At 53.7% G+C, this 24,493-nt stretch overlaps 1 protein-coding gene across 1 annotated transcript; it reads left to right on the top strand.

The window, feature by feature from the left end:
• Positions 1-1,614: 1,614 nt before the first annotated feature.
• MCM2 (minichromosome maintenance complex component 2) lies at positions 1,615-22,758 on the top strand. The gene is made up of 16 exons (XM_045992141.1): positions 1,615-1,747; positions 2,693-2,922; positions 5,778-5,953; positions 6,088-6,348; positions 7,101-7,320; positions 7,530-7,737; positions 9,768-9,902; positions 10,194-10,385; positions 16,644-16,737; positions 17,540-17,790; positions 17,912-18,038; positions 18,606-18,718; positions 19,623-19,871; positions 20,974-21,156; positions 21,357-21,512; positions 21,926-22,758. The coding sequence occupies exons 1-16, from the start codon at positions 1,742-1,744 to the stop codon at positions 22,034-22,036; spliced, it is 2,712 nt and encodes a 903-aa protein (XP_045848097.1). The 5' UTR covers positions 1,615-1,741; the 3' UTR covers positions 22,037-22,758.
• The last annotated feature ends 1,735 nt before the right edge of the window (positions 22,759-24,493 follow it).

The following is a 24,493-nucleotide window of genomic DNA, read 5'->3' as shown; positions in this document are numbered from 1 at the left end:
AGTGACCCAGCACAGACCTGCTCTCGCTGGGGCCACCAGTGTGGTTCCTGAACCCTATCAAACATGACTCTTGGCAGCTTGTCACCTGCTGACCTCATCTACCATCTTTTTTTCCCCAAAGATTTAATTTTTTTTTTTTACTATTTATTTGACAGAGAGTGCGTGCACAAGCACGGAGAGCAGGAGAGGGAGAAGCAGGCTCCCCGCCAAGCAAGGAGCCTGATGTGGGTTTCAATCCCAGGACCCTGGGACCACGACCTGAGCCGAAGGCAGTCACCTAACCAACTGAGCCACCCAGACACCCCTCCATCTACCAGCACCAAGAGAGACCTCGAGGCAGAGGTACCCAGCTAAACCACAACCAGATCCTGGACCCATAGACACTCAGATAATACACAGTCATCGTTTTAAGTTGCTGGATTCCAGGATAATTTGCTATGCCGAAATAGATAACTAATATAATCCCACCCATGATCTCTTCTCCGGCTTCTTCTCAGCAGCTCCCAGTATCTGATCTCCTGCCCAGTCCTTTGTTGGTGCTTCCTGTCTCCCAGGATTTCCCAAGTCTGGGAAACCTCTCTGGGCCTTCTCTTCTCACTGCACTCACTCCCTGGACAGTCCAGCCACTCTCCAGATGATCAACAACCACAGCCTGAACCCTCTCTCAAGCCCCAGACCTGAACACTGAATGGCCTCCTGGATATCTCCACTCAGGGCCCATGTTTAACACAGCCAGAAACAAACTTCTCCTCTTTCTCCCCCAAACTTTCACCCCCAAAACAACACCGTCGGATACAAACTTTTCCTCTTTCCCTCCTGCACTCCCCATCTCAAGTGGTGCCATCATCCACCCGTCTCCCGAGCCAGAATCCTGGTGTCTTCCTGCCCTTTTGCTGTCCGTAATACCCAACGCCAATAGATTCTATCTCCTAAATGTCTCTTGGATATTGATCCCTCTTGCACCTACACGGGATTCCATTCAGCGACGCTGGGTCCGCACTGAAAGTACAGAGGGCTGACTGACATCCAGCCCCGCCCTCCTCACCCAGGGCCCTGCCCTAGCCTGAGGTGCTGGTGGAGTTGGAGAAAGAACAGCCTCCACGGCTCACAACTTGGTTCAATCCACCACCACCCAGGAGCCGGCTGAGGGATTTCCATCACGAGCTGTTTAACCCAAACTATGGACTTGCTTAGAGATCCCCGCTGTGCCAGGCTCTCTCCATCTTTACAAAGGACGTCCTTTCTGTCTGGAAGGCCTCTGCATCTCTGCTTGCCTCGGTGAAAACAGCTCCCACTAGAACATCAGATTGTGGCCACGACAATCCTGGGGCTGTTTGGGTGCTCTAAGAATTCAGCCTGAGCTTCCGGAGTAGCTGAAAGAGACCTGCGGTTCATGAGACCTCAGAAAACAGGCCTCAGCTGCCGCCTCTGCGAAATGGCCACAGGGCGAGCGAGGCCACGCCGGCGGCAGGCGGGGCCGGTCCCCACCGCCCCCTTGCTGGAGGTCAAAGCCGCGCTGAGGTTTCCAGACTCGCGCGCCAAAGCGGAGCAGGCGAGGGCTCTTGGGAGGCGTGGGCGGGGCCTCTTCCTCTGGGCCGCCCCCCGGGCACGCAGATGAGGCTGACGTCATGACGCAGTGTTTCTTCAGTCGCTTCCCGGGCTCCGGAGGGTCACGTGAGCCGGTTTTCGCGCGAAAACTGGTTGTTGCTGGAGTGCCGGCGGGGAGTGTGGTACTGCTGCGATGGCGGTGAGCGCGCGGGGTTTCCCCGGCGGGCTGCGGGCCTGCGGTGCGGGACGGAGGCGCAGGCGGGGGTGGGGGCCGGCGGCTGGTCCCGGCGAGTCTGCATGTCTGCGGGGGCCGGGGGCGCGGGCGGTCTGGGTGCGCGCCGGGACCGCGCCGGGGACCCGGGGCGAGGGGCCCTCTCCCTACTCCGTCCCGTCCGGATCGAGCCTCCAGATGGGGTTGGTCCCTGGGCTCTGGTTTGAAGCCGATTTCTCCCCTATACTCCTCCCTTGCGGGGCCCCAAACCGCTCGAATCCCCGGGGATTCGGGGAATGCCTCCTCTTCCCCGCCCTTCAAGCTGGGAGCCCCGAATTCCGTAACCCGAGCTCAGTGGCCGACACGGCTACTATCATTTACTCACTCCGCACATGCTTGTGGGGCTCCCTCTCTGTGCTCGGCGCTGGGTGTAACACAAGATGAATAAGGCCCCGCATCTTCGACCACGTATTATTGTAGTGTTTTTTTGTCCCTTTGTTTTATTTATTGTCTTTCCCTCCACCAGCCTGTACATTCCAGATCTCTTATGCTTTGGTCACTGTCGTGTTTTGTCTCCTGTCGCAGTGTCTTGCATATTGTGCGTGGGGAGGCATTCTTACAGGAGAGGAAGGCGGGAGGAGTAGAGGAATAGGTACACAAACAAATGAGGTGTCCTTAGTGACTTGCCATGGAGAAAACACCGGGAAATGTCAGTGCCTGGAGTATTTGAGGAAGTGATATTTGAGCTGCTTCCTGTATGCCGAAAAGCCATTGGTTCTGAGAGCTTACAGGAGAGCGGTCCAGGCAGAGGGAACCTGAGATGCCAAGTCTTGAGGCTGGAGGGCTTTGGAGTGTCAGGGGACAGGGTCACAGGTGGAGAGGGCTGCCTTGAAGGATGTTAAGTCAGCCCTCACCTCCTCTGTCCTCCTGCAGGAATCATCGGAGTCCTTCACGGTGGCGTCCAGCCCAGCCCGGCGACTGCGAAGTGATCCTCTCACCTCCAGCCCTGGGCGAAGCTCCCGTCGCACAGATGCCCTGACCTCCAGCCCTGGCCGTGATCTCCCCCCCTTTGAAGATGAGTCTGAGGGACTTCTAGGTACAGAGGGACCCCTGGATGAAGAGGAAGAGGATGGAGAGGAGCTTATCGGAGATGGCATGGAGAGGTATTTGCATGCAAGGCCAAGCATTCAGATAGTTTTGCCGAGCACCCATGGTGTGTCCAGTGACCTTGCTTTGGGTACGGGGGAGGCAGAGGAATCCATATCCTTGCCTATGAGTGCACCTTGATGCAGGATCTAGGGGGAGACAGACAGGTCCAAGGAACCACAACATAGACCTGAGTGACTTGCAGTATCGTACATAGTCTGGGCCCTAAGGTCTGGGTAAACCTTAGGTTTGTAAGATGTGCCCCGCAGGGGATGCAAGGAATCTCTCCTGTAGTGGACCACATCAGGGATGCTAAGATTGATTTGGAAGAACAGGAAGCAGGCAGCTGAGTGTTACTGTGCAGTTGCAGCTTAAAAGAAATGTTGGGGGTGGAGGCTGGTGAATCAAGATTTCAGTGCATTTCAGCAAACATTTATTACGCCTAATCTGTACCAGGCCCTGGGTTAGATAGTTTCACACTTATTAATAAAAATACAAACACATATTAAAGGTTTTGAGACTCAGTGGTAAGGTCATGGAGTAGGCTGTGCAAAGGAGCAAGGTTAGAGTACTCCTGCTGCCCTGCCCCATATTTACAACCAGGATTTGGTAGATATACTACTGGTAGAATTGTTTGAATACCCACAGCCTTATGAAGACTCTCCTTTGGGTCCTTCTTTGACTCTGACTCTGGGGTTCCAAACGTGGGGTGTAGGAGAGTACCGTACAGGCCTTCCCACGGTCCACGGTGGGGTGGTGGTAGGGGAGCAATGGTGCTCTCTGTGAGCCACCGGAGGGACTCGCAAGGGCTCCCTGGGCCTTTCGGGTCTTTTAAATACCATCACCCAGGTGATTGTGCATGTTCCATATGCCCCACACTCTGGAAGGAATCGGGAGCCTTTGGACAAATCAGCTCCAAAGTGTTAGACGAACATACGTTTTGAATTCTCTTCAGCATACATCTAGGGATGAGATCGTTGGCTCATATTTTAACTCGGTAGTTCACATTCTGAGGAACTCCTAGACTGTTTTCTGAAAGAGCTCCACCATTTTACATTCCCACAAGTGGTGTATGAGGCTGCTAATTCCTCCAGTTCTTGCCGACACCTGTTATTTTTTGGGTTTTGGTGATAGCTAGCCCAGTAGGTGTGATGTGACGTCTCATGGGGGTTTTGGTTTCCATTTCCCTGGTGGTTAATGACGTGGAACATCTTTTTATGTGCTTATTGGCCATTTGTATATCTTTGGAGAAATGTTTGTTCAGATCTTTTGGCCATTTTATGATTGGATTGCTTGATTTTTTTTTTTCTTTTTTTTTATTATCGAGTTGTAAGAGGTTTTAAAATTTTATTCTGGGTATGGTTCCTTTGCCAGATACATGATTTGCAAATATTTTCTCCTCACTTTTTTTTAATGGTGTCTTTTGAGGCACAAAAGTTTTTTTTAATTTTGATAAAACCTAATTTATTAATTTTTTTAAAGATTTTATTTATTTGACAGAGAAACAGCGAAAGAGGGAACACAAGTAGGGGGATTGGGAGGGGGAGAAGCAGGCTTCCCGCAGAGCAGGGAGCCCGATGGAGGGCTCGATCCCAGGACCCTGGGATCATGACCCAAGCTGAAGGCAGAAACTTAACCAACTGAGCCACCCAGGTGCCCCATTTATTAATTTTTTTATGGACCGATTAGAATTTCACTGAGGATGGAGGACATCTCATGTAACTTAAAATTTTCTCAAAGAGTCAGACAGATACCTTTTAACTGAGAACATTTAAGAATTCAGAAATGGGTCAGCCCACACATTTACCTGGCTCCTCTGGGATCTGTTTCTGGCATCAACAATATGGAATTACTTATTCTGAATTTATTTAAAAAACAAAAATAGCCGGTCCCCTGTCACCATTTACCCTGAAAAAATGGAGAATTCCAGAGGATCATCTTGGGGAGGTAGTGTAGTATTAGGGAACGAGCCTGCAGGTTGTGGTTGGACCGCATTTTGACACCCAGCTCTGCTGAGTGGCTGTTGGCAAAAGCCCTATCATCCTCATCTTTCAGATGGAGTAATGATGTCTCCCTCCCAGAATTGTGGGGAGGAAAGCCGTCCTTGCTCTCAGTGGGTTTTTTGTCCAGACAGCATTCCCCTTCGCATACCTGCCCAGTGACATCGTGGAAAACGAGGCCACGAGGCCTTGAAGAGGTGTTGGAGTAGCTGAGACGGTTGATCGAGTGGGCGGGCATTTCTGAGAGGCCAGTTTGGCTGATGTCAATAGAAGACCTTCCCAGTACTTCAAGGGGTTTGAGGCAACATTGTCTTGGGGGTGGTGGGTACAGGGAGAATTTGTTGGGAAGTTGGGGGTCGGCTGTCTGAAGGGCCTTTGTGCCTGAAGGTTTTGTGGTTCCTCAAATTCCTGTTTCTGACTGGATGCCCAAAGCTGTCTGGAGGTCCCCCTCCCCGTGTTTATGGTGGTAAACACACATAACACAGAATTTACCTTCTTAACCATTGTCAAGTGTCCAGTTCGAGGGCGTTGAGTTCACTCCTGTTGTGAAACCACCTCCAGCACTTTCTTACATCCCCAGGGTGAATCCCGCAGTGTTTGTCCTTTGTGTGGCTTAGTTCACGGAATCCATTGTCCTCAAGATTCACGCAGGGTCAGACTTTCTTCCTTTTGAGGACTGAGTGGTACTCCGTTGTATGCACAGAGCACACTTTGTCTCTGCTGGAGATCCTTTTGGAGCCCTTTGTATTTCTGGCTTGGAGACGCTTCTGGCCTGGGCAGGCTGGGGTTCCTGGGTCTTCTGGAGCAGGCCCAGTTCCTGGGGCGGCTTTTGTTTCGTTTTTGATAACGGTCTGTTTGGGGGGCTCCCTCAGGGACTATCGCGCCATCCCGGAACTGGATGTCTACGAAGCTGAGGGCCTGGCCCTGGACGACGAGGATGTGGAGGAGCTGACAGCTAGTCAGAGGGAGGCGGCAGAGCGGGCCATGCGGCAGCGGGACCGAGAAGCCGGCCGGGGCCTGGGCCGCATGCGTCGCGGGCTCCTGTATGGTAGGCTCGAACGTCTGTACCTCCAGGGGTACCTCCAAGCTTCCAGAGCCTTGGGCGCTGGAAAGGGAGTTCTGGGGAAGGCAGATGGAAGGTGGTGAGAGAATTTCACTGGAGGGTATCCCTTTGGCCCCCAGACAGCGATGAGGAGGACGAGGAGCGCCCTTCCCGGAAACGGCGCCAGGTAGAGAGGGCCACGGAGGATGGCGAAGAGGATGAAGACATGATCGAGAGCATCGAGAACTTGGAGGACCTCAAAGGCCACTCTGTGCGTGAGTGGGTGAGCATGGCAGGCCCACGCCTGGAGATCCACCACCGCTTTAAGAACTTCCTCCGCACCCACGTGGACGGCCATGGCCACAACGTCTTCAAGGAGCGCATCAGCGACATGTGTAAAGGTGTGGCTCTCATGTGTCCCCGCTGCCTCTCCACTCGCTGCAGTCCCCCTTGCCGAATTCTCCCCTAGGAGGTCATTCCCTTGGGCCTTCAATAGCACGTTGACTCGAGATGTGAAATGCAGGGAATACTGGGCCCCTTGCCCATGGCTGGACAGGAGGTGGTACCTGAAGCCCGAGATGTCCATCCTCGGGCAAAACACAACAAGCACTGCATGTCTGTGCTAGGGACAGTGCTCTCCAGGGACGACATCCAGACCACAGAAGCGTTGTTTGACGTGCTAAAATGCGGCAGGTTTAATGTTAAAGTCTGGATTACTACTTCGGGTGGAAGATAGTACGTTTCTGTAGGACAGGAATTACATTTAAAAAGAGGCTTATGACTCTTTCCACTATTGTCCATGTCGCTCCTTTTTGTCTCGTATCTGATGTGGTTTATTCATGGGTTTCCTCCTCGGCCCTTTTGGGCATTTTGATTTGCGGCCCTCCTGTAAGAGACACGTATTGTTTCATGTATGTGACTTTCTACGTTGTGCGATGTTGCATTTTACAGATTGGGAAGTTGAGGCATAGGATGTGTCAGGCCAGAGCCACACAGCTAAAGCGGGGCCGGCTTCAAAGTTGGGGCTGGAGCTTCCAGCTCCAGGTCAAGGACTGGAGGGGGCAGGCAGGCGAGCCTCGTTGCGCAGCGAGAGGGACGTCACCTGCCATGTCCCCCGCCAAGCTCTGTGCTCGGTCTCTCCTCCCTCCCGCAGAGAACCGCGAGAGCCTGGTGGTGAACTACGAGGACCTGGCGGCCCGGGAGCACGTCCTGGCCTACTTCCTGCCAGAGGCGCCCGCAGAGCTGCTGCAGATCTTCGACGAGGCTGCACTGGAGGTCGTGCTGGCCATGTACCCGAAGTACGACCGTATCGCCAGCCACATCCACGTGCGCATCTCCCACCTGCCTCTGGTAGAGGAGCTGCGCTCGCTGAGGTGAGCCAGGGGCCGGGCGGACGCTGGGGCCCCGGGGCCAAGGAGCCCCCACTCACCACCGGGCCCTCTGACTTGGACCGGCTGTGGTGCCGTGGATCTGGCAGGCTCCCGAGTTTTCCTGGACCCTCCTCGCGTCGGGTGCTGATCTCTGGAGGCCACGGCTCGGGCTTTGGCCTCCAGTCCTCTGACAGGCTCTCCCGTCTCCACAGGCAGCTGCACCTGAACCAGCTGATCCGCACCAGTGGCGTGGTGACCAGCTGCACGGGCGTCCTGCCCCAGCTCAGCATGGTCAAGTACAACTGCAACAAGTGTAACTTCGTGCTGGGGCCCTTCTGTCAGTCCCAGAACCAGGAGGTGAAGCCGGGCTCCTGCCCTGAGTGCCAGTCAGCCGGACCCTTTGAAGTCAACATGGAGGAGGTGAGAGGCCACGCCCACCGGTGGCTGCCCTTCCTGTCTCCCCTGGTCCCGCCCCATGGCTAAGGCAGGTGCATGAGCTCAGCAGCCGCTGGAAACGAGGTGGACTTGTGCACTGGCCACACCCTGAGGTGAACCAGAGCTCTCCGGCCAGTCTGCTTAGTTTGGCCCGTGGGCTGTTTTTCAAGAATTTGGGCCAATGTTTTTTTCAATTTGTTTTTTTGTTTTGTTTTGTTTTAAGATTTTACTTGTTTGACAGAGAGAGAGGAACCACAAGTAGGCAGAGAGGAGGTGGGGTGGGGGGAAGCAGACTCCCTGCTGAGCAGAGAGCCTGATGCGGGGCTCGATCCCAGGACCCTGAGATCATACCTGAGTCAGTTAGGTGCCCCACAAACCAATATTTTAAAACAAGGCCATTTTGCTTAAAATGTCAAAGTTGATGGTTTTTCTTTTAAAAAAAACAAAAACAGCAGGGAAGCTCTGGCAAAACTGGGCTCACTTCTCGTTCAGCTCTCTCTTAGTAAGGCACCTGCTTTCCCGTCCCTCACTCCCATGGGGTTTCCCCTTGGCATTTCTGGTACCTGCCTCCCTGGGGGCCTCTTGGTGGGGGGCTCTAGATCATAGCCTGCTTAGACATTGCTGCACTGGATTCAGGAGGCCCTGCATAAAGCCGCTGGGCCATTTGCCTTTGTGTTTGAATGATTTCTTCTGTAGAGTTGGGGTCATCGTAGTATCTGCGGGGGGGTTGCCCAGACCTCCTTTATTGCCTTGCGGCCGTGAACGCCGGCTGCCACGCTCCCAGCGCTCTGCACCTCTGAGAAGTGCCCTAGCTGGGACCTCCTTACCGGAAAGCGCCTGAGAGTTTCTGCTTGTGGCAGCCCGCAGCTGAAAACAGACCTGCTCAAAAGCGCAGGTGCACCTTGCTCTGGGGAGAGTGAGCCCACACCTTGCCCAGAGTCTTCCGCTGCCTGCTTCTCGTATCCTCAAGAATCCATTTACCCTGGAAGCTCCTTGAGAAAGCTCCGACGCAGGAGCAGGGTTTCGGGCTCTGCTTCTACATGAGTAATACCTACAGCTCAAGTTTCCGGAGTACTTGCAAGGCCCCTAGGGGGTGGGTGGTGTATATTTCAGTTTTCCTCATACCTTTTGAGGCAAGTGGCATTATTGACCCTGAAGTCACCCAGCTAGAAAGAGGCCCAAAGGATTAAAACTCTGGCATTTGGATCCAGAGCATTGCTTTTAACTGCTGCATTATGGGGTCTCTTCTCTAGACTATAAATGAAATAAGGGATGTTAATTAAATTGCACAGCACGACATTGCCATGTAACGTTTGGCTACAGAGGCCACACTGGGTGGAGCTCACTGTCTTGTTGGGCATTGATTTGAGTGCTTTTGATGTATGGCATGATTTTTTTTTTTTTTTTTAAGATTTTATTTACTTGAGAGAGAGCATGCATGAGTGGGGGTCTGGGATGCGAACTGTCTGCCACGCAGGGAGCCCTATGTGGGGCTCACTCCTAGGACTCTAAGATCGTGGCCTGAACCAAAGGCAGACGCTTAACTAAGCCCCCCAGGCTTCCCTGTATGACGTGATTTAACCTTCACTGTGAGATTGCTCTTAGAGCGTTAGCATCCCCATTCTGCAAAGAAGCTATAGAGAGGGGACATTACTTCCCCAGGATCACACAGCTGAAGCCACAGAGCTAGAGTTTGAACCCAGGCAGTGTGTCTGTGGCATCCATACGCAGCAGCGCTCCGCTACAAGCAGGTGCGTGACTGTCTAGCAGTAAGGATGCACCTACAATGGTAGAGGCAGGAATGGAGACTGTCCATGTGTCAGTCACAGCAGTCTCGTCCTCTCCTGGCTTCAGCTCCGTTTTCTGATTCACTGATGGAGATCGGAATTCTTTCTGTTCTCCTTACTCGGGGGGCCATGGCCAGGGTCAGGTCACATAGCAAATCCGGGCTTGGAAGAGTGCAAAGTCGACCATACAGAGACAGGTTCCTGTAACCTTCTGTTTGTCCCATGCAGACCATCTATCAGAACTACCAGCGCATCCGAATTCAGGAGAGTCCTGGTAAAGTGGCGGCCGGCAGGCTGCCTCGTTCCAAGGATGCCATCCTCCTCGCTGATCTGGTGGACAGCTGCAAGCCAGGAGACGAGATAGTAAGTGGCCCAGGAGCAGGTCTGGAGGGAGCCGAGTTGCTAAGGACATCAGTGCCGAAGGGGTTGTTATCTGCGGGAGGAGTAGGCTGAGTTCAGTTCTTTGGTCACTGGGAGAAGAGCCTTTCCTCCTGGGTCGGAATGTAGGGAGGAGTAGTTTTGCTTTGGTCTGGGTTACTCATCTCGTCTGGCAGGGAGAAGTTGAGAAATCAGATGATGGCCATAGTGGGGAAGAGGACCCCACCCCTGAGCCTAACCCTGGGCTGGCCCTCTGGGTTGTCTCCCCCTTCTCAGGAGCTGACTGGCATCTACCACAACAACTACGATGGCTCCCTCAACACGGCCAACGGCTTCCCTGTCTTTGCCACTGTCATCTTGGCCAACCATGTAGCCAAGAAGGACAACAAGGTCGCTGTGGGGGAACTGACAGATGAAGACGTGAAGATGATCACCAGCCTCTCCAAGGACCAGCAGATCGGGGAGAAGGCAGGTGGAAGTCCGGGCGGGGTTGTCATACTCCCAGAGGAGGTCCCAGAACATGGTGCTGATTCCCGGGTCCTAAGATCTGGGCTCCGTTCGTTCTTTCCCTTCCTGGCATCAGCTCGGTAACCGTGCTTTGACTGGGGGGGGGCCTGTGCTTTGGGGGAGGAGCTAGAGCACTGGCTTCGGGGACCGACGCCTCAATGGGATGGGGCTGTGACGAGGCATCAGTGGGTCGGGTCGAGCCGAGGCTCAGAGCTGAAACGGGCAGAGCATTAGGAATAATTCGTCTCGTGAGGGTGTCCCCTGGTGTCAGACTCCTACCAACACTGGTTTCTCCAGGAGGAACACTACCCCAAGGGGGCTTTAGGGTTTGGGGTTTTTGTAATTGTAGATGATTTTGCCAAAGGTTGGGGAGCTAGGGATTAAAGAGCCAGAGCCTCTGTTCAGGTGACTCGGCAGGGGCTCCATCTGGCTTGATGAGCAAATGAGATCCTTCCCTTGAGGGCGGGGCCACATCTGGTGCACTAGCCTTTGGCCGGGATTCGGGGTTTCAGCAGGAGAGCCAGGGGCTTCCCCAGCCTTGGGATGACAAGAACTTCATTGTGCCAGCATACTCAGTCCTTGACTACCTCATAGGGCTGCGTTCTAGCATCATGGTGGAAGTCAGACAGTCCTTCCCTTCCTGCGGCTTATAGTGAATTAGGATCCCCAGTGGTAAAGTCTTTTCATGGGATCAGTAACGTGGGAAGACAGCCACAGCCCAAGATTCTTTGCTTCCTGTTCTTCCCAGAGGAAAATTAGTACTAACACAATGCACATGATTTTGGACCCCTCACCAGTATTTGATCCAGTTTCTCCAGGGCTGGCGACCCGGGCCTCGCTGCCTGTGACCTGGTGTGCGTCAGTTGTGTGCACGTGCGCCCGAGCTGCTAAAGGAGCAGTGTGCTTCTAGAACATTCTGCTAGTGCCCTCTTTCCCTCTGTTCTCAGAGCCACTGCTCTCCCACTCTGTTGAGGAGACAGGAACGGTGGCAGATAGAGCGTGGGAGGCAGGATGTGCTTGACTTAAGGCTTTGGACAGGGCAGGCCTTATTTGTGCCTTGTGCCCGGACTTCAGAACTGCCCCCAGTGGCCCTAACATAGAAGGCTCTGCCACACTCCTGTGCGGTGATAGCTGCCGTTTTGGCTGCCTCCTTGTCCATGAAGCTGACTATGCCAGGCAGACGTGTCCGGCGTCATGGTAGTGACTGTTCCAAGTTCAGTTCCACCCGCACACTTACACCAGGATCCCGTCAGGGTTGGAGGTGGTGACTTCTAAACAGAGGTCCTGGGGCGCCAGGGTGGCTCAGTGGGTTGATCATCTGCCTTCGGCTCAGGTCATGATCTCTGGGTCCTGGGATCGAGCCCTGCACTGGGGGGCTCTGCTCAGCAAGGAGCCTGCTTCCCTCTCTCTCTCTCTGCCTACTTGTGATCTCTCACTCTCTGTCAAATAAAATAAAATAAATCCTTTAGAAGGATCTAGAGGGGATCCTTCTAGAGAGGATCAGATCTCTGTGGAACAGTTTTCTAAGCCTCATCAGGGAAGGAGGGCTGTGTGATACCAGGGAGGGTTGATCTGTACTGACCCCTTTAGTCCACTGTCAGGGTGGATATTTTTACTAAGAACTTGGACAAAGACAGGAACCATACTCGGTAGTTTTGGGGACAAACTGAGAGGAGGAGAGTCTTGTCACCATGGGGCTCATTTGAACTATTTAAGCCACAGGTCTGCAATTTGGTGGCCTGTGGGCCACCTGCGGCTTGCTGATGGGTTTTGTTGGGTTGGTGGGTGGTTCTGTGTTTCCTTTTCTTTTGTTTTGCTTTTATTTTTGAAGTAGTTATCATCCTCTAGGCATCGAGATGCCACAAAAAAATCTGGAAGCCCTGGTTTGTGACCATCCAAGCATCTGCCACTGCTAGGTCTTTGTTTCTGTCCAGTGACAACTGATGGGAGAGCTGAGGGCAGCTGTCCTTGCCGACAGGACATGCTCCCTGCCGTCTGTCCTTGCCACCCCCTGTTCCCTCCTCTGCAGCCCGATGATCTCAGCTTGCCTTCCTGTCTATTTGGTTTTGTGGGCCCTGGCCACTGACAGGTAGAAATCATCAAGGGGTAAGTGCCCTCCCTGCCTAGCACTTAGATTTTAAAGGAGATTTTAAAGGAGAATCAGTCTGGAGCCAGACTCCTTGGGTTTGGCTTTGGCTTGATCCTTGGTTTGATCAGGTGAGGTGTAGGTACTCTACGGATGAGCTGACGGTAGGCGGTACCCCTGGGTAGAGCTGTCACAGGGGTTACGTGGACGTGTGCGTATGATGCTGCCGCATGCTCAGCGGCTAGTTGTTATTGCACGTCAGTACAAAATTTAAACTACTGGTACAAACACTGGATGGGCGTGCCGCCCAGGACAGTGGATGTTAAAAGCGTTAAGGATCATAGGAGGATTAAAAATAGCTTTGGGGCAGAGTAGACATTTCCTGTGCATTGTCTTGTGGTCCCAGTGGCTATGCAGGTGGGAACTTGGCCTCCCTTCATGGCAGGCTGTTCTGAGCTGGGGGAGAGGGCAGTGCGTGCTGAGAATTAAGAGCATGGGCTTCAGATTCAGAGGAATCTGGGGTCATGTCCTGCCTCTCTCACTTAGGAACAGACAGTGTGATAAGAGCCTTGGTTTGTTTCCTCCATTTTGATGTGGGGAAACCCAGATCATTATGAGGGTTAAGTGGAATACTTCACGGCAGGTGTGTCATTCCTTGGCCGGTCTGGGCTTGAGTTTACCTTTTTTTTCTTTTTAAGATTTTATTTATTTGAGATAGAGGGAGAGAGTACGTGGGGGGACAGAGGGAGAGGGAGAAGCAGACTCCCCACTGAGCAGGGAGCCCGATGTGGGGCCCGATCCCAGGACCCTGGTATCACAACTTGAGCCAAAGGCAGACGCTTAACCGACTGAGCCACCGAGGAACCCCTGACTTTTCCTTTCTTCCTAGGGGGTACCTTTGCCTGTCATTCTCTCGGACCACCTGGTCGGCGACAGGCAGCATGAGCTTTAACGTGGTGACTTCCTTGTCCTCCAGACTCTAGGGATGCCCGTCTGGATTCAGTGGGCGATTTGCAGGAGGGGAGCTGAGCTTGGGCAGCTGGTGCATGACAGGCAGGAAGGGGGCCTGCTGCTCTTGGTCCTGGAGGGAGACATTACCTCACCCTTGCAGGGGTGCCTGCTATAGGAACAGCTCTGAGAATCGGTCTGGGTAAGGAGACGTCCCCGTCAGGGACGGGCACCCTTGCACACACACAAGACATACAGGAGAATGAGACATCCGTGGCGGCTTGTCTCTCCTGACATTCCTAGCACAGGTAGGGGTACAGTGGAAGAGGCCTGCATACTGAGCCCAGAGTATCTGCTTGACACCGTGTAGGTAATTTCCAGGTAGTAACAATGGTAACGGTCCTATAACGGAGGTGTCACGGGTGCCCATTTTATTGATGAATAAACTGAGGCCCTGCATAAGTAAGCCACCATGCAACATAGCTGCTGATGACAGAGCTGGGATCCCCACCCAGGCAGTCTGGTCTGACTCCGCTCTGGTGACTGCTCTCTGGTCCCTCCCCTGTTACTGCAGCTCAGGAAGGATGTGTGTGTGCGCGCGCGCGTGTGTGTGTGTTTTGGGGACGGGGGGGGGGGGGGCTTGGGTTTGTGAGTTCTGTGGCCACCCAAGCACGAATTCTGGTCTGAACATCAAAACCTTATTACAGAACTCGCAGACATACGCATGGAGTGGTTACAGTGAACCCCACATGTCCTGCCCCTGTCTCCACCTGTGGCTGGAGTCGGACCACCCCTGTGTCCTTTCTACTCACGCCCAGTCCCCTCAATGACTGTAGACAGTTGCCCATGTGGTGTCTGGCCTGCAGCTGTGGATCTCTAACGGGCCTTCCCTGTTGCACCGAACCACAGCACTACGGCCACACTTTAAAAATGTTTGCGGTTCCGTGGTAGCAAGTATTTAGTTGGTGGCCACATTTCCCTGATCATCCTACTTTCTTTTTTTAAAAGTCTCTTGGTGTCCGTGTCCAAGGAAGGCCCGCATATTGGGACCAACCGATCTGCCTCTTCAGTTTGTCTTCAGGTCCCCTCTCCCTCTCCTCTTTTTTGGGGGAAGAACATAGGTCGTTTGTCCCGTTGAGATTTCCAGTGTGGATGGTGCTGATGAGGTCTTTGTCGAACATGTTCCTGGGCTTCCTGTTTTTCTGTGAATTATCACTGCGATGCACACGCTTAATCAGTCTCCCGGCTGATTACTTTTTGGGTGGGGTCCGTGGCGAGATGGTCCAGCGGTCTGTGTTCCACCACGGCACCTCGCATCTCCTTGTTTCCCTGTGATTTTAGCGGCCGCTGACGATCCTTGGCCAAACCCACTCATTCATTAGGGCTTGTGAAACGACAGTCTTCTAACTCCAAATCCTCCTTCATTTATTTTCTGAAATGCTACGTAGAGAAACTTCTCTTTATTAACTATTGGACTGTGCTCAGGTAGAGGTCCTATAGAAGAAGTAGGATCGTGCTTGATCCTTTCCCTTCACTGACCAATTTTCAAAATCACGAGTGGTTCTCCTCCTGAGGTGACCACTGAGTGTCATCACAGATGAGCAGACTTAAATGTCATCAAGGCTTTGGCGTTCTGGTGACCATCCAGGTGATGCCCGGCTAGTTGCCAAGCGTGAAGCCCATCATCCTGAGTCCTATTGGTGTGACACTGTGTCTCTGATAGCTTTCTTCTTTATTTTGTATAAGATACTGCAGGTTCTTTTGCCCATTTCCTGCCCCAGACGTGGGATCGGCCATTTCTCCTAATAGCCCTGTGGGGAGTAGAATTTTCTTTCCATGGGAAAAGTGTTTAGAGAGGCCAGCCTCTACGGGCATCAGGCCCAGATCCCTGGGCATCCGTTAATGCAGTCCTACCTCCCCTTGGGCTGGGTTTTGTAGGAAATGTTACGGCTAAGGAAAGAACCAGCCAAAGTGTCCAAGTGGAAACTGACTTCCACCCCTGACTTATTATATAAAGTAACAGCAGCAGGCATGTCTGGCTCAGTACCAGTGGTACTGGCAGATCCTCTTTCCAGAAGGACCTGCTGGTCACTCTTCCCCCTGGCAGCAGCGCCCAGTGGCCGTCCGCAGGATAAACTGCTGAGCCCTGACTCCAGCTCTAAGGACTGGATGTCTCCCACCTTCATGCTTCCAGGGAGCCCCGAGGAAGCAGTTCTTCCCTCTGCCTGCTGGGCAGGTGGACAACCAGATCCAACACAGTGTGGAGGTGGGTGGGTGCCCTCTGGATTTTCAGCACTGACTTTCCTGCTTCCGGACTCCCTTTCCCCCGGGGCTTGCTGCATTACAAGCCACCTCAGCGTGACCTGTAAGGAGGAAAGGAGGTGCACGCAGTGCTTCTGTGGAGCCCCTCCGTGCAGATGGCAGAAAGGTCGAGAACAGTAAAAGCTTGCAGGTGGAGATGGAAGCTGCTTCCTACTGGCAGGACATTTCTTTGTCTTCGTGGGTTCTGTCTTTAAAAATCACGCAGATTTTGAGATTCTCTTTTTTTTCCTCTTCCCTGCCCTGTCTTTTTCTCTCAGGCACAACTAGATGTCTCCGTGACTTACCAGTTGAAATGACGACTTCCCGATGGGCCCATTGCCTGAATGTTCTATATTTATCACGTTTGGCTACCACAGCATAGCCGGGAGCCAGGCGCTTGTATAAACCTCTCACTTGGGGCCCACCCAGTCCTCTGAATTGGCTTGTGACACCTGTCTCCCATCTGAGGAGACCGAGGCTCAGGCAGCCCACAGAGCCCGGGGCAGGGGTCTTGCTGCATCTGTGTTGTCAAAGCCACCATTGCACGGTTTCGTGGGCCTGGGTCTTCTTTCTGCTACCTTTGGGTAGTCCTTTCTGACACAGGACCAAAAAGGGGGTCTACCTGAGGTTCTGTCAGGCTCTGAAGTTCTGTGATTCTCAGGAAGAGCCGACTCATCGCCTGGCCCGAGGTCAGAGGGCAGGGCTTGGTGCTGGGGCCTGGTGGGACTGTGGCAGCTGTGGTGTGCGCACTCTGGGGCTGGAGACATCCCTGTACGCTAAGATTGGAGCAGGTGGGGGAACGTACCATGTGTGTGTTGTGGTGGGGGGTTGGCCCAGACTCAGAGCAGAGGCGCCTCTTCTCACTGGCTCTTCCTCCCCTGCAGATCTTTGCCAGTATTGCTCCTTCCATCTATGGGCACGAAGACATCAAGAGAGGCCTGGCGCTGGCTCTGTTTGGAGGGGAGCCCAAAAATCCAGGTGAGCGGCATTGGGCGCCACCCCTCCTTTCCTCTGTGTCGCCGGTATCAGACAAGACAGGACACTGCCTTTAAAGGCTGGGCGCCTGGGGAGAAAGTACAAGTTAGCAGATGGGCAGACCACGTGTGGCTCAGTCGTTGTAGGGAGAGCGTAGCCGGTGGCTGTGGCACCTTGGGCTGTTTTAACTATAAAAATAATACATTAATAGGTGGAGGTAATTACACCCTCTTAAATTGTTAGAAGTCACAGAAAGGTGGAGGTCCCTGCTGACCACCGTTTCTAGTCCAGTGCCCCCCTGGCGGGTCACTCGTGGACCTTTGCGTGGCCATTCACAAAGACTTACCCATGTACTTGGACAATGACACAGTTGCATGGTGTGCGTATGTTTCTGTTTATAAGCACAGTGTTTCCTGTGCCTGCGTGTGAGTGACTGTGTAAAGCACCCAGCTTACCTCTCCCTGCTCATTAGCATGTGTGGGGCGTCCTTTCCGCATTGGTGCATACTGAGCAGATTCATTCTCATAAGCAACCAGATCAAGGTCCCTACGGCACAACGTACACAGCTGTTCATCTCGCTGGAGATGGATCTTTACGAGGGGCATCTTTATGCTCGTGGCCCTGTGCCCCCCTTGCTCTGGGTTTGGTTCTCAGCAGTGAGATTGCTCGTCCTAGGGTCTTGTATCCCTTTCTAGAAGAGTATGTTTTGCCCTCAGCGTAAGCAGCCTGAGAAATTAGGGATGACCAGCTATGTCCTGCACCCCACCCTCCCTCTCATCCCCACCTCTGTCCTTGCCTTCCTTAGGGGGTAAGCACAAGGTTCGAGGTGATATCAACGTGCTCTTGTGTGGCGATCCCGGCACAGCCAAGTCTCAGTTCCTGAAATACATCGAGAAAGTTTCTAGCCGAGCCATCTTCACCACTGGGCAGGGGGCTTCGGCCGTGGGCCTCACGGCGTATGTCCAGCGGCACCCCGTCAGCAGGGAATGGACCTTGGAGGCAGGAGCCCTGGTTCTGGCTGACCGAGGAGTGTGTCTCATCGATGAATTCGACAAGGTGAGTCCTTGGGCCTTGTAGCCATAGGATTCAGGATGTGTCGGCTTAGTCCCGAGTAGGGGAAACGGGGTTAGTCGGATAGCCGTCGGGGCCAAGCATCACGCGTTTGAACCTCCTGTAGATGAATGACCAGGACAGAACCAGCATCCATGAGGCCATGGAGCAGCAGAGCATCTCCATCTCCAAGGCCGGCATTGTCACCTCCCTCCAGGCTCGCTGCACCATCATCGCTGCGGCCAACCCTATAGGTATGCCGGCACAACAGCTGTGGGGGTTCGGGTCTGCCACAGGGAGGCCTCTCCTCAGGGAATAGAAGCCCGCAGCATCCCTTGGCCAGTCCCGACATCTGAGGAAGGAACTGAACCCCAGAAGACGCGCAGGGGCGCACAGAAGCAAGACTTGGGGTCTTTTGTTGCACCATGTTCTCAGAACCAGTTTTGGACATTTTCCTCAGAAGACAAGAGAAAAATCCAGTGCGTCATGTCATCTCAGTTGGGGTGAAACAGGTTGTTGATCCCGGCCAACATGTGTGGGCAGAGAGACCGGTACCTTGCCCATCTTATTCTTGGTTTTTCCTGATGGGAGTTGATTAGACTTTTAGTCTCAAGGCTGTTTCAGGCCAGTGCTCCAGGAAATCCTTTTTCCGTGTCTTGTTGAGAATGCCTGGCAGATAGCAGGCACTGAGCCTTCCTTTTCCGAAGTCGTCTTCCTCTCCTGTTGCTGAAGCAGCATGAGGTTGGCGAGAACTTTGTGCTCAGAGGAAGAGCAGGTCAAGGGAGCATGCGCCCTGACGGACAGGTGCCTTTGTGTTACAGGAGGCCGCTATGACCCCTCGCTCACCTTCTCAGAAAACGTGGACCTCACAGAGCCTATTATTTCCCGCTTCGACGTCCTGTGTGTGGTGAGGGACACGGTGGACCCAGTCCAGGTACACCACCCCATGTCCCAGGCCTCGTGCAGTGAGTTCCAGGGACCTTAAGTGAGGTTTGGGGGCCTGGGTCGTGTCAGGTGCGGAGATAGGGATGCCACTCAGACTGTGGCCTTTATCCGAAAGTCAGCCTTGGTTTCTCTTTCCTTCACTGGCCTGTATCTGCTGCCCTGCCGGCATCGCCCACTGTCTGCCACCGGGCCCTGCTGGCCCAACCGTGGGCGCCCACCTGCCTCTCACTGCATCCCTGCTGCAACCGAGTCCTTGGCTTCTCTTGCTTTGACCCAAAGTACTGCGGTCAGGGTGTTGGCTTCCACTCCCACGCCCGTTTAAGGTCTTCTCCACTTGGAGGCCAGCCTGTCTTCTGAAACACAGAAGGTGAATTAATGCCTTTTTTCCACTTGCTGGCAGCGTCCATTATAACCAGCAGAGAATCTCCTGGGCCCCGAGAGGCCTCCTCTGGGCCTTTCTCTCCTCCTTGCTCCCTCAATTTCACCCATCCTGGCCACACCACCCTGTTGCCCTCCCCTGCAGCTGCTGGGCCTCGGCTCGTCATCGTACTCTTTTCTCCTAAATTGCTGACTGGCTGAGGCGCTCTGGCAGCCTCTGCTGGAGGGGTCTCCTCAGGCCTCCCTCCTGGGCACATTCCTGTCTGTGGCTATTGGGAAAACCGCTCCTGTCCCCTCTGCTCTCGCTGAGAGGCGAGCTCGAGCTTTGTCATGTGCAGCGGTGACCCCCCGCACCGCACCCCCTGCTGCCTGGCACGTAGTAGGCATCAGATGGTGCCGTTGTGAGAACACCCTGCTCCGGCACCTGCAGCTTCCGCTCCTTCCAGCGAGCCGGCTTTCTCCAAGCCGGGTCACCAGACTCACCCTGCAACGTGCCCTCACCTGTCTTGTCTTAGGATGAGATGCTGGCCCGCTTTGTGGTTGGCAGCCATGTCAGACACCACCCCAGCAACAAGGAGGAGGGGCTGGGTGGCAATGGCACCCAGGAGCCCGCCATGCCCAACACGTACGGTGTGGAGCCCCTGCCGCAGGAGGTCCTGAAGAAGTACATCATCTATGCCAAGGAGAGGGTCCACCCGAAGCTCAACCAGATGGACCAGGACAAGGTGGCCAAGATGTACAGTGACCTGAGGAAAGAGTCCATGGTGAGGACCCAAGGCTCCGCGGGGGGTGGGGGAGTGGGGTGGGGCACGGGGGGAGCTCAGCAGAAGCTTCTTTAACTGTGTGGTTCATTCATCGAAGAAGCACTAGAGCTAGAATGCCTGTCCAAAATGATAACATGGATACCTTGACCACTTTGTTTCAGATGGAATGTAGACGTACGTGCATTTGTCTGTCTGGGTATGGGGCCAAGGTCTCCTGAGTGTTGGCCACTGGTTAAGTTCTGTGCTGACTTTGTGAATCTCACCACCTAAACATGTGGTCTGAACGACTATGCGTTTTTTTGGGTTTTTTTTGAGATTTTATTTGTTTGACAGACAGAGATCATAAGTAGTCAGAGAAGCAGGCAGAGAGAGAGGGGGAAGCAGGCTCCCTATTGAGCAGAGAGCCCAACGCGGGGCTCGATCCTAGGACCGTGGGATCATGACCTGAGCCGAAGGCAGAGGCTTTAACCCACTGAGCCACCCAGAGCCCCGAGTATGCGTTCTTTTGTCGTGGAGCAAAATTTAATATAACAGCTAGCATGCAGCTGGTATGCAGAACCCTTTTTTTTTTTTTTAAGATTTATTTGTTTATTTCAGAGAGAGAGCTTGAGTGAGCAAGGGTCGGGGCAGAGGGAGAGAGCGAGTCCCCATAGACTCCCTGACATGGGGCTCGATCTCATGACCCTGAGGAGTGGGCCACTTAACCGACTGAGCCACCCAGGCACTCTTGGGTTGCAGAATTCTTGTGGATTGGTAGGTCTCACCCACCTAACCAAGACAGCAGCGTCTTTGTTTTTTTGGTTCATTTGTTTGTTTTTTGTTTGTTTTTTTTTAACCTTTCGACTTCATGAGGTCCTTGGAGAGCATTTGGCTTACTTTTTCACAGACAGCTTTTTCCTGCACACGTCACACAGGTGCGTGCAGCACTCACATGAGATAGAAACAAGCACAACTGGTCACAGGCCTCTCGGACTCTGGGATGCACACAGTGAGCGGTGGGAGGGAAGGTGCAGGCGGGATGGCGCCAGGCCACGAGCATGCCGCCTCTGTTTTCCTTGCCTTGTCTCTGGCCCGAGGAACCCTGACACCATCCTTCCCCCAGGCCACAGGCAGCATCCCCATCACCGTGCGGCACATTGAGTCCATGATCCGCATGGCAGAGGCCCACGCACGCATCCACCTGCGGGACTATGTGATTGAGGATGACGTCAGCATGGCCATCCGCGTGATGCTGGAGAGCTTCATCGACACGCAGAAGTTCAGCGTCATGCGCAGCATGCGGAAGGTGGGTGGGAGCCGTGGCGCGGGCCTGTGGGGGCGTGGCAGCCATGGCAGGCATCTTGAGGCTCTGGATCTGGGCTCTGCTGTCCTACCTGGCTGCTTGGGCCAGTCGTGGGGGGAGCATGGTGGGGACTGGTCATCCTCTAGTAGCCTAGAGGGTCCCGGTGAGGAAGGGCATTGCTTGACTTCGGCTGTCTTCTGCAGACTTTTGCCCGCTACCTTTCATTCCGGCGTGATAACAATGAGCTGCTGCTCTTCATACTGAAGCAGTTAGTGGCAGAACAGGTGACATACCAGCGCAACCGCTTCGGGGCCCAGCAGGACACTATCGAAGTGCCTGAGAAGGACTTGGTGGACAAGGTAGGGGCACAGCTGGGAGGGAGGGCTGCTTCCTGGGGAGCTGTCTGGCATCTCTGAGGGGTGGGAAGTCCTTGCTCCATGGTGAAGCGGGCAGGCCTCGGATGGGAGCGGTTCCTTAAATGTTCGTGACGTGCCGAGCCCCGTTCTATGCAATTACACTTGACTGTGGTGAGTCCTGTTACTGCCATCCCATCTCACAGAGGAGACAGACACACAGCAGCTGAGGACAGAGCTTGTCCACGTTTACAGGCAGCAGGCAGAGCTAAGATTTCAAGCCTCGTGTCTGCCTCCAGACCCCGACTCAGTTTACCCCCGCCGCGGATGGGCCTCAGACATCGCACCCGCGCCATGGGCTTTGCTGTAGACCGGCTGGAGCTCGTTTTCATGGCTTTCTTGACGTTTTCTCTTTTCAGGCTCGTCAGATCAACATCCACAACCTGTCTGCTTTTTATGACAGTGAGCTCTTCAGGATGAACAGGTTCAGCCATGACCTGAAACGGAAAGTGATCCTTCAGCAGTTCTGAGGCTCGGGGCCATCCACAGCAGCTCACTGAGATCCTGGCGGGGCCGACTCCACACACACTCAGGTGTACAACACCCAACTGCTAAGGGACCCCAGAGGGTGTGTGGGGTCCTGCGGCTGAACCACTCAGCTCCCGCCACTGTCTCCTGGGCTCAGGCAGGGCTGGGAATGAGGCTGTTTGTTTCTATGGCTCCACTCCCTGCCCTTCATGCTGTCTTAGGTGGGCACGCTCTGCCAGTGTCCCTCTGTCACATGCTTGGCAGCCCACCACCTATGGGAGCTTGGTCTCCACTTTGTCCCATGGACCGGAGTCCCTTGTGTTTTGGGTTCCGCAGTCCGTTTTAGATGACCGACCATATGAGGGTGTTCTGAGAACTTGTTGCCCTCTTGGTGTGAGTTCTGGTCCTGGATGTTTCTACGCTTTGGCCAAAGAGCAAGTTCAAGGTATTTGTAGTATTCTCCTGAACTCTGTCCCTACAGGTTTCTCTGGGCTTCTGTGAGTAGAGAAAATGTGGGCAGAAGAGCATACAACATGTGACACGGCCCCTTCCCCAGTCCCCAGCTCCCCCCCCGCCGGGGCCAGGGATTGCTTGGGTTGGGAGGTGGGAATGAGGCTTGTCTCTGGTACCAACTGTGCCTAGCCAGTCCCCATTCTCTCGTTGTACATTCAATTTTTGTTTCTGTAGTTTTTATTTTTAATAAAATAAAATCTAAACAGTGGTGACTGTTAGTCTGAATTGTGTCTTCGTGTCATCATGCGGGCTTTCCTGCACTCTCCTTGAAGACCTTTCCCATCTTTCGTTTTTGGTGTTTGTCGGAGGTAGATTTGGCTGTAAGAGCTGTCTTGTTTGTGAATGTGCAAAAAGCAAAAATGGTGTTGCTTTTCCTAGGGAATTCAGTTGGCAGCTGCTGCCTCTGTGACTTCTGTGGAATCTGCAAGAACCAGAGAACAGACTTGTACACCTGAAGGGACTGGAGGTAATTGGCCCTGCTTTCAAAGGGAGCCCTATTGTTCATCTCAGCAGCATTGCCATCTGGCCTCTACCTGGAAACACCCAGCTCGGATCAGCTGCCCTCGGGATGGGTGGACACCTACCATTCCTAGTGTTTCTTACCTGAGATGTAGCAGCAATGTCTCCTTACAGCTTCACTGTGGTCCAAATTATCCTTTCTGGAGACTTCCAGGACTTCCTGTGAAAGTCCTGCAGATGTTCGATGAACCTCTTGTTTGATTTCCTTACTCCGTTCCTTGCACATCTTGGGGTGAGTCCGATAAGGGGAAGGCCCTGAGGGATTGGGGCAAATCTCAAAGGAAGCAGTCAAGTATTGGGGAACTGAATTGGGGAGGGATGGGATGAGGAAGTGGCCCCTGTAACGGTGAGATCTTTAGGAGGAAGAATGGGAAGGAGCCAGTCCCCAGGAAAACGCAGTTGGTGTGGCTGAAGCTTGAGGGGTGGAGGGGAAGGGCTGGGGCAGGAGCTGGGCCTTGGAGGGCTTATAGCCTGAAAGGAAAGAGTCTCTACGCAGAGAACATGTCTGTCACCAGATGTGTGGAGAACCACCTCAATTCAGTTCACAGTCAGACATTGAGTGTCCTACAGTTTTTTCCTTTAAAGATTATTTGAGAGAAAGAGAGTGCATGAGCAGGGGGGAGGGACAGAGAGAGAGGGAGAGGCAAACTCCCCACTGACCAGGGAGCCCCAGACGGACATGGGGCTGGATCCCAGGACCCCTGAGATCATGACCCGAGCCGAAGGCAGACGCTGACCAACTGAGCCATCAAGGCGTCCCTGGGTGTCCTACAATGTAAGGCGGCTCGGATGCTCTCTGGAATCAGCATGCAGACCCCTCAGGGTAAGTGCTCAGTCCTGCAGCACTGCGCCCACTTCAGTCACTGGTTGCATGCAGTGGGGCTCCAGGTGTCCCACACTTGGGTCCAACTTGCCTGCAAATCAGATTCCCACGACCTCCCCCAGGTTTGATCATTTGCTTTAACGCTCACAGAGCCCAGGACAGCAGTTGACTTACTAGGACCAAATTACTACATACTGAGGGATGCAAATGATCAGTCAGAGGGAGAGAGACTTGGGGTGGAGGTGGGGGGGGTAGATCCCAAAGAGTCCTGCACGCAGGAGCTTCTGTCCCTGTGGAGTTTAGGGAGGTGGCACCCTCCTGGCACATGGCTGTGTTCTTGTTTGCCAAGCCAGAAGATCCTCGAATCCCTTCTTAGGAGTTTTTCTGGAGGCTTCATTCCCTAGGCACAATGATTAAATCATTGGCCATTTGTGATTAGCTCAACCTCTCATCCACCCCTCCCCAGAGGCCAGGGACTGGGGATGAAAGTTCCAACCCTTCCATCCCAGGGTTGGTTCCCAAGGCAACCAGCCCCCATCATTGGGGGCTTTCCAAAAGTCACCTCCTTAAGCTCTTGTGTAATTGAAAGGGCTTGTTAGGAATA

This window comes from Meles meles, chromosome 20 (assembly GCF_922984935.1).
Source record: "Meles meles chromosome 20, mMelMel3.1 paternal haplotype, whole genome shotgun sequence".
Classification (NCBI taxonomy): Eukaryota; Metazoa; Chordata; class Mammalia; order Carnivora; family Mustelidae; genus Meles; species Meles meles.
The sequence above is the reverse complement of the archived record's forward strand: the minus strand, read 5'-3'. Positions and strand labels throughout refer to the sequence as shown.

What these genes read in the sequence shown, in the direction of transcription:
- MCM2 (XM_045992141.1), top strand. An exon ending in TTGAAGTCAACATGGAGGAG is followed by an intron (nt 7,738 to 9,767) that starts GTGAGAGGCCAC and finishes TGTCCCATGCAG; the next exon opens with ACCATCTATCAGAACTACCA. An exon ending in ACCAGCAGATCGGGGAGAAG is followed by an intron (nt 10,386 to 16,643) that starts GCAGGTGGAAGT and finishes CCTCCCCTGCAG; the next exon opens with ATCTTTGCCAGTATTGCTCC.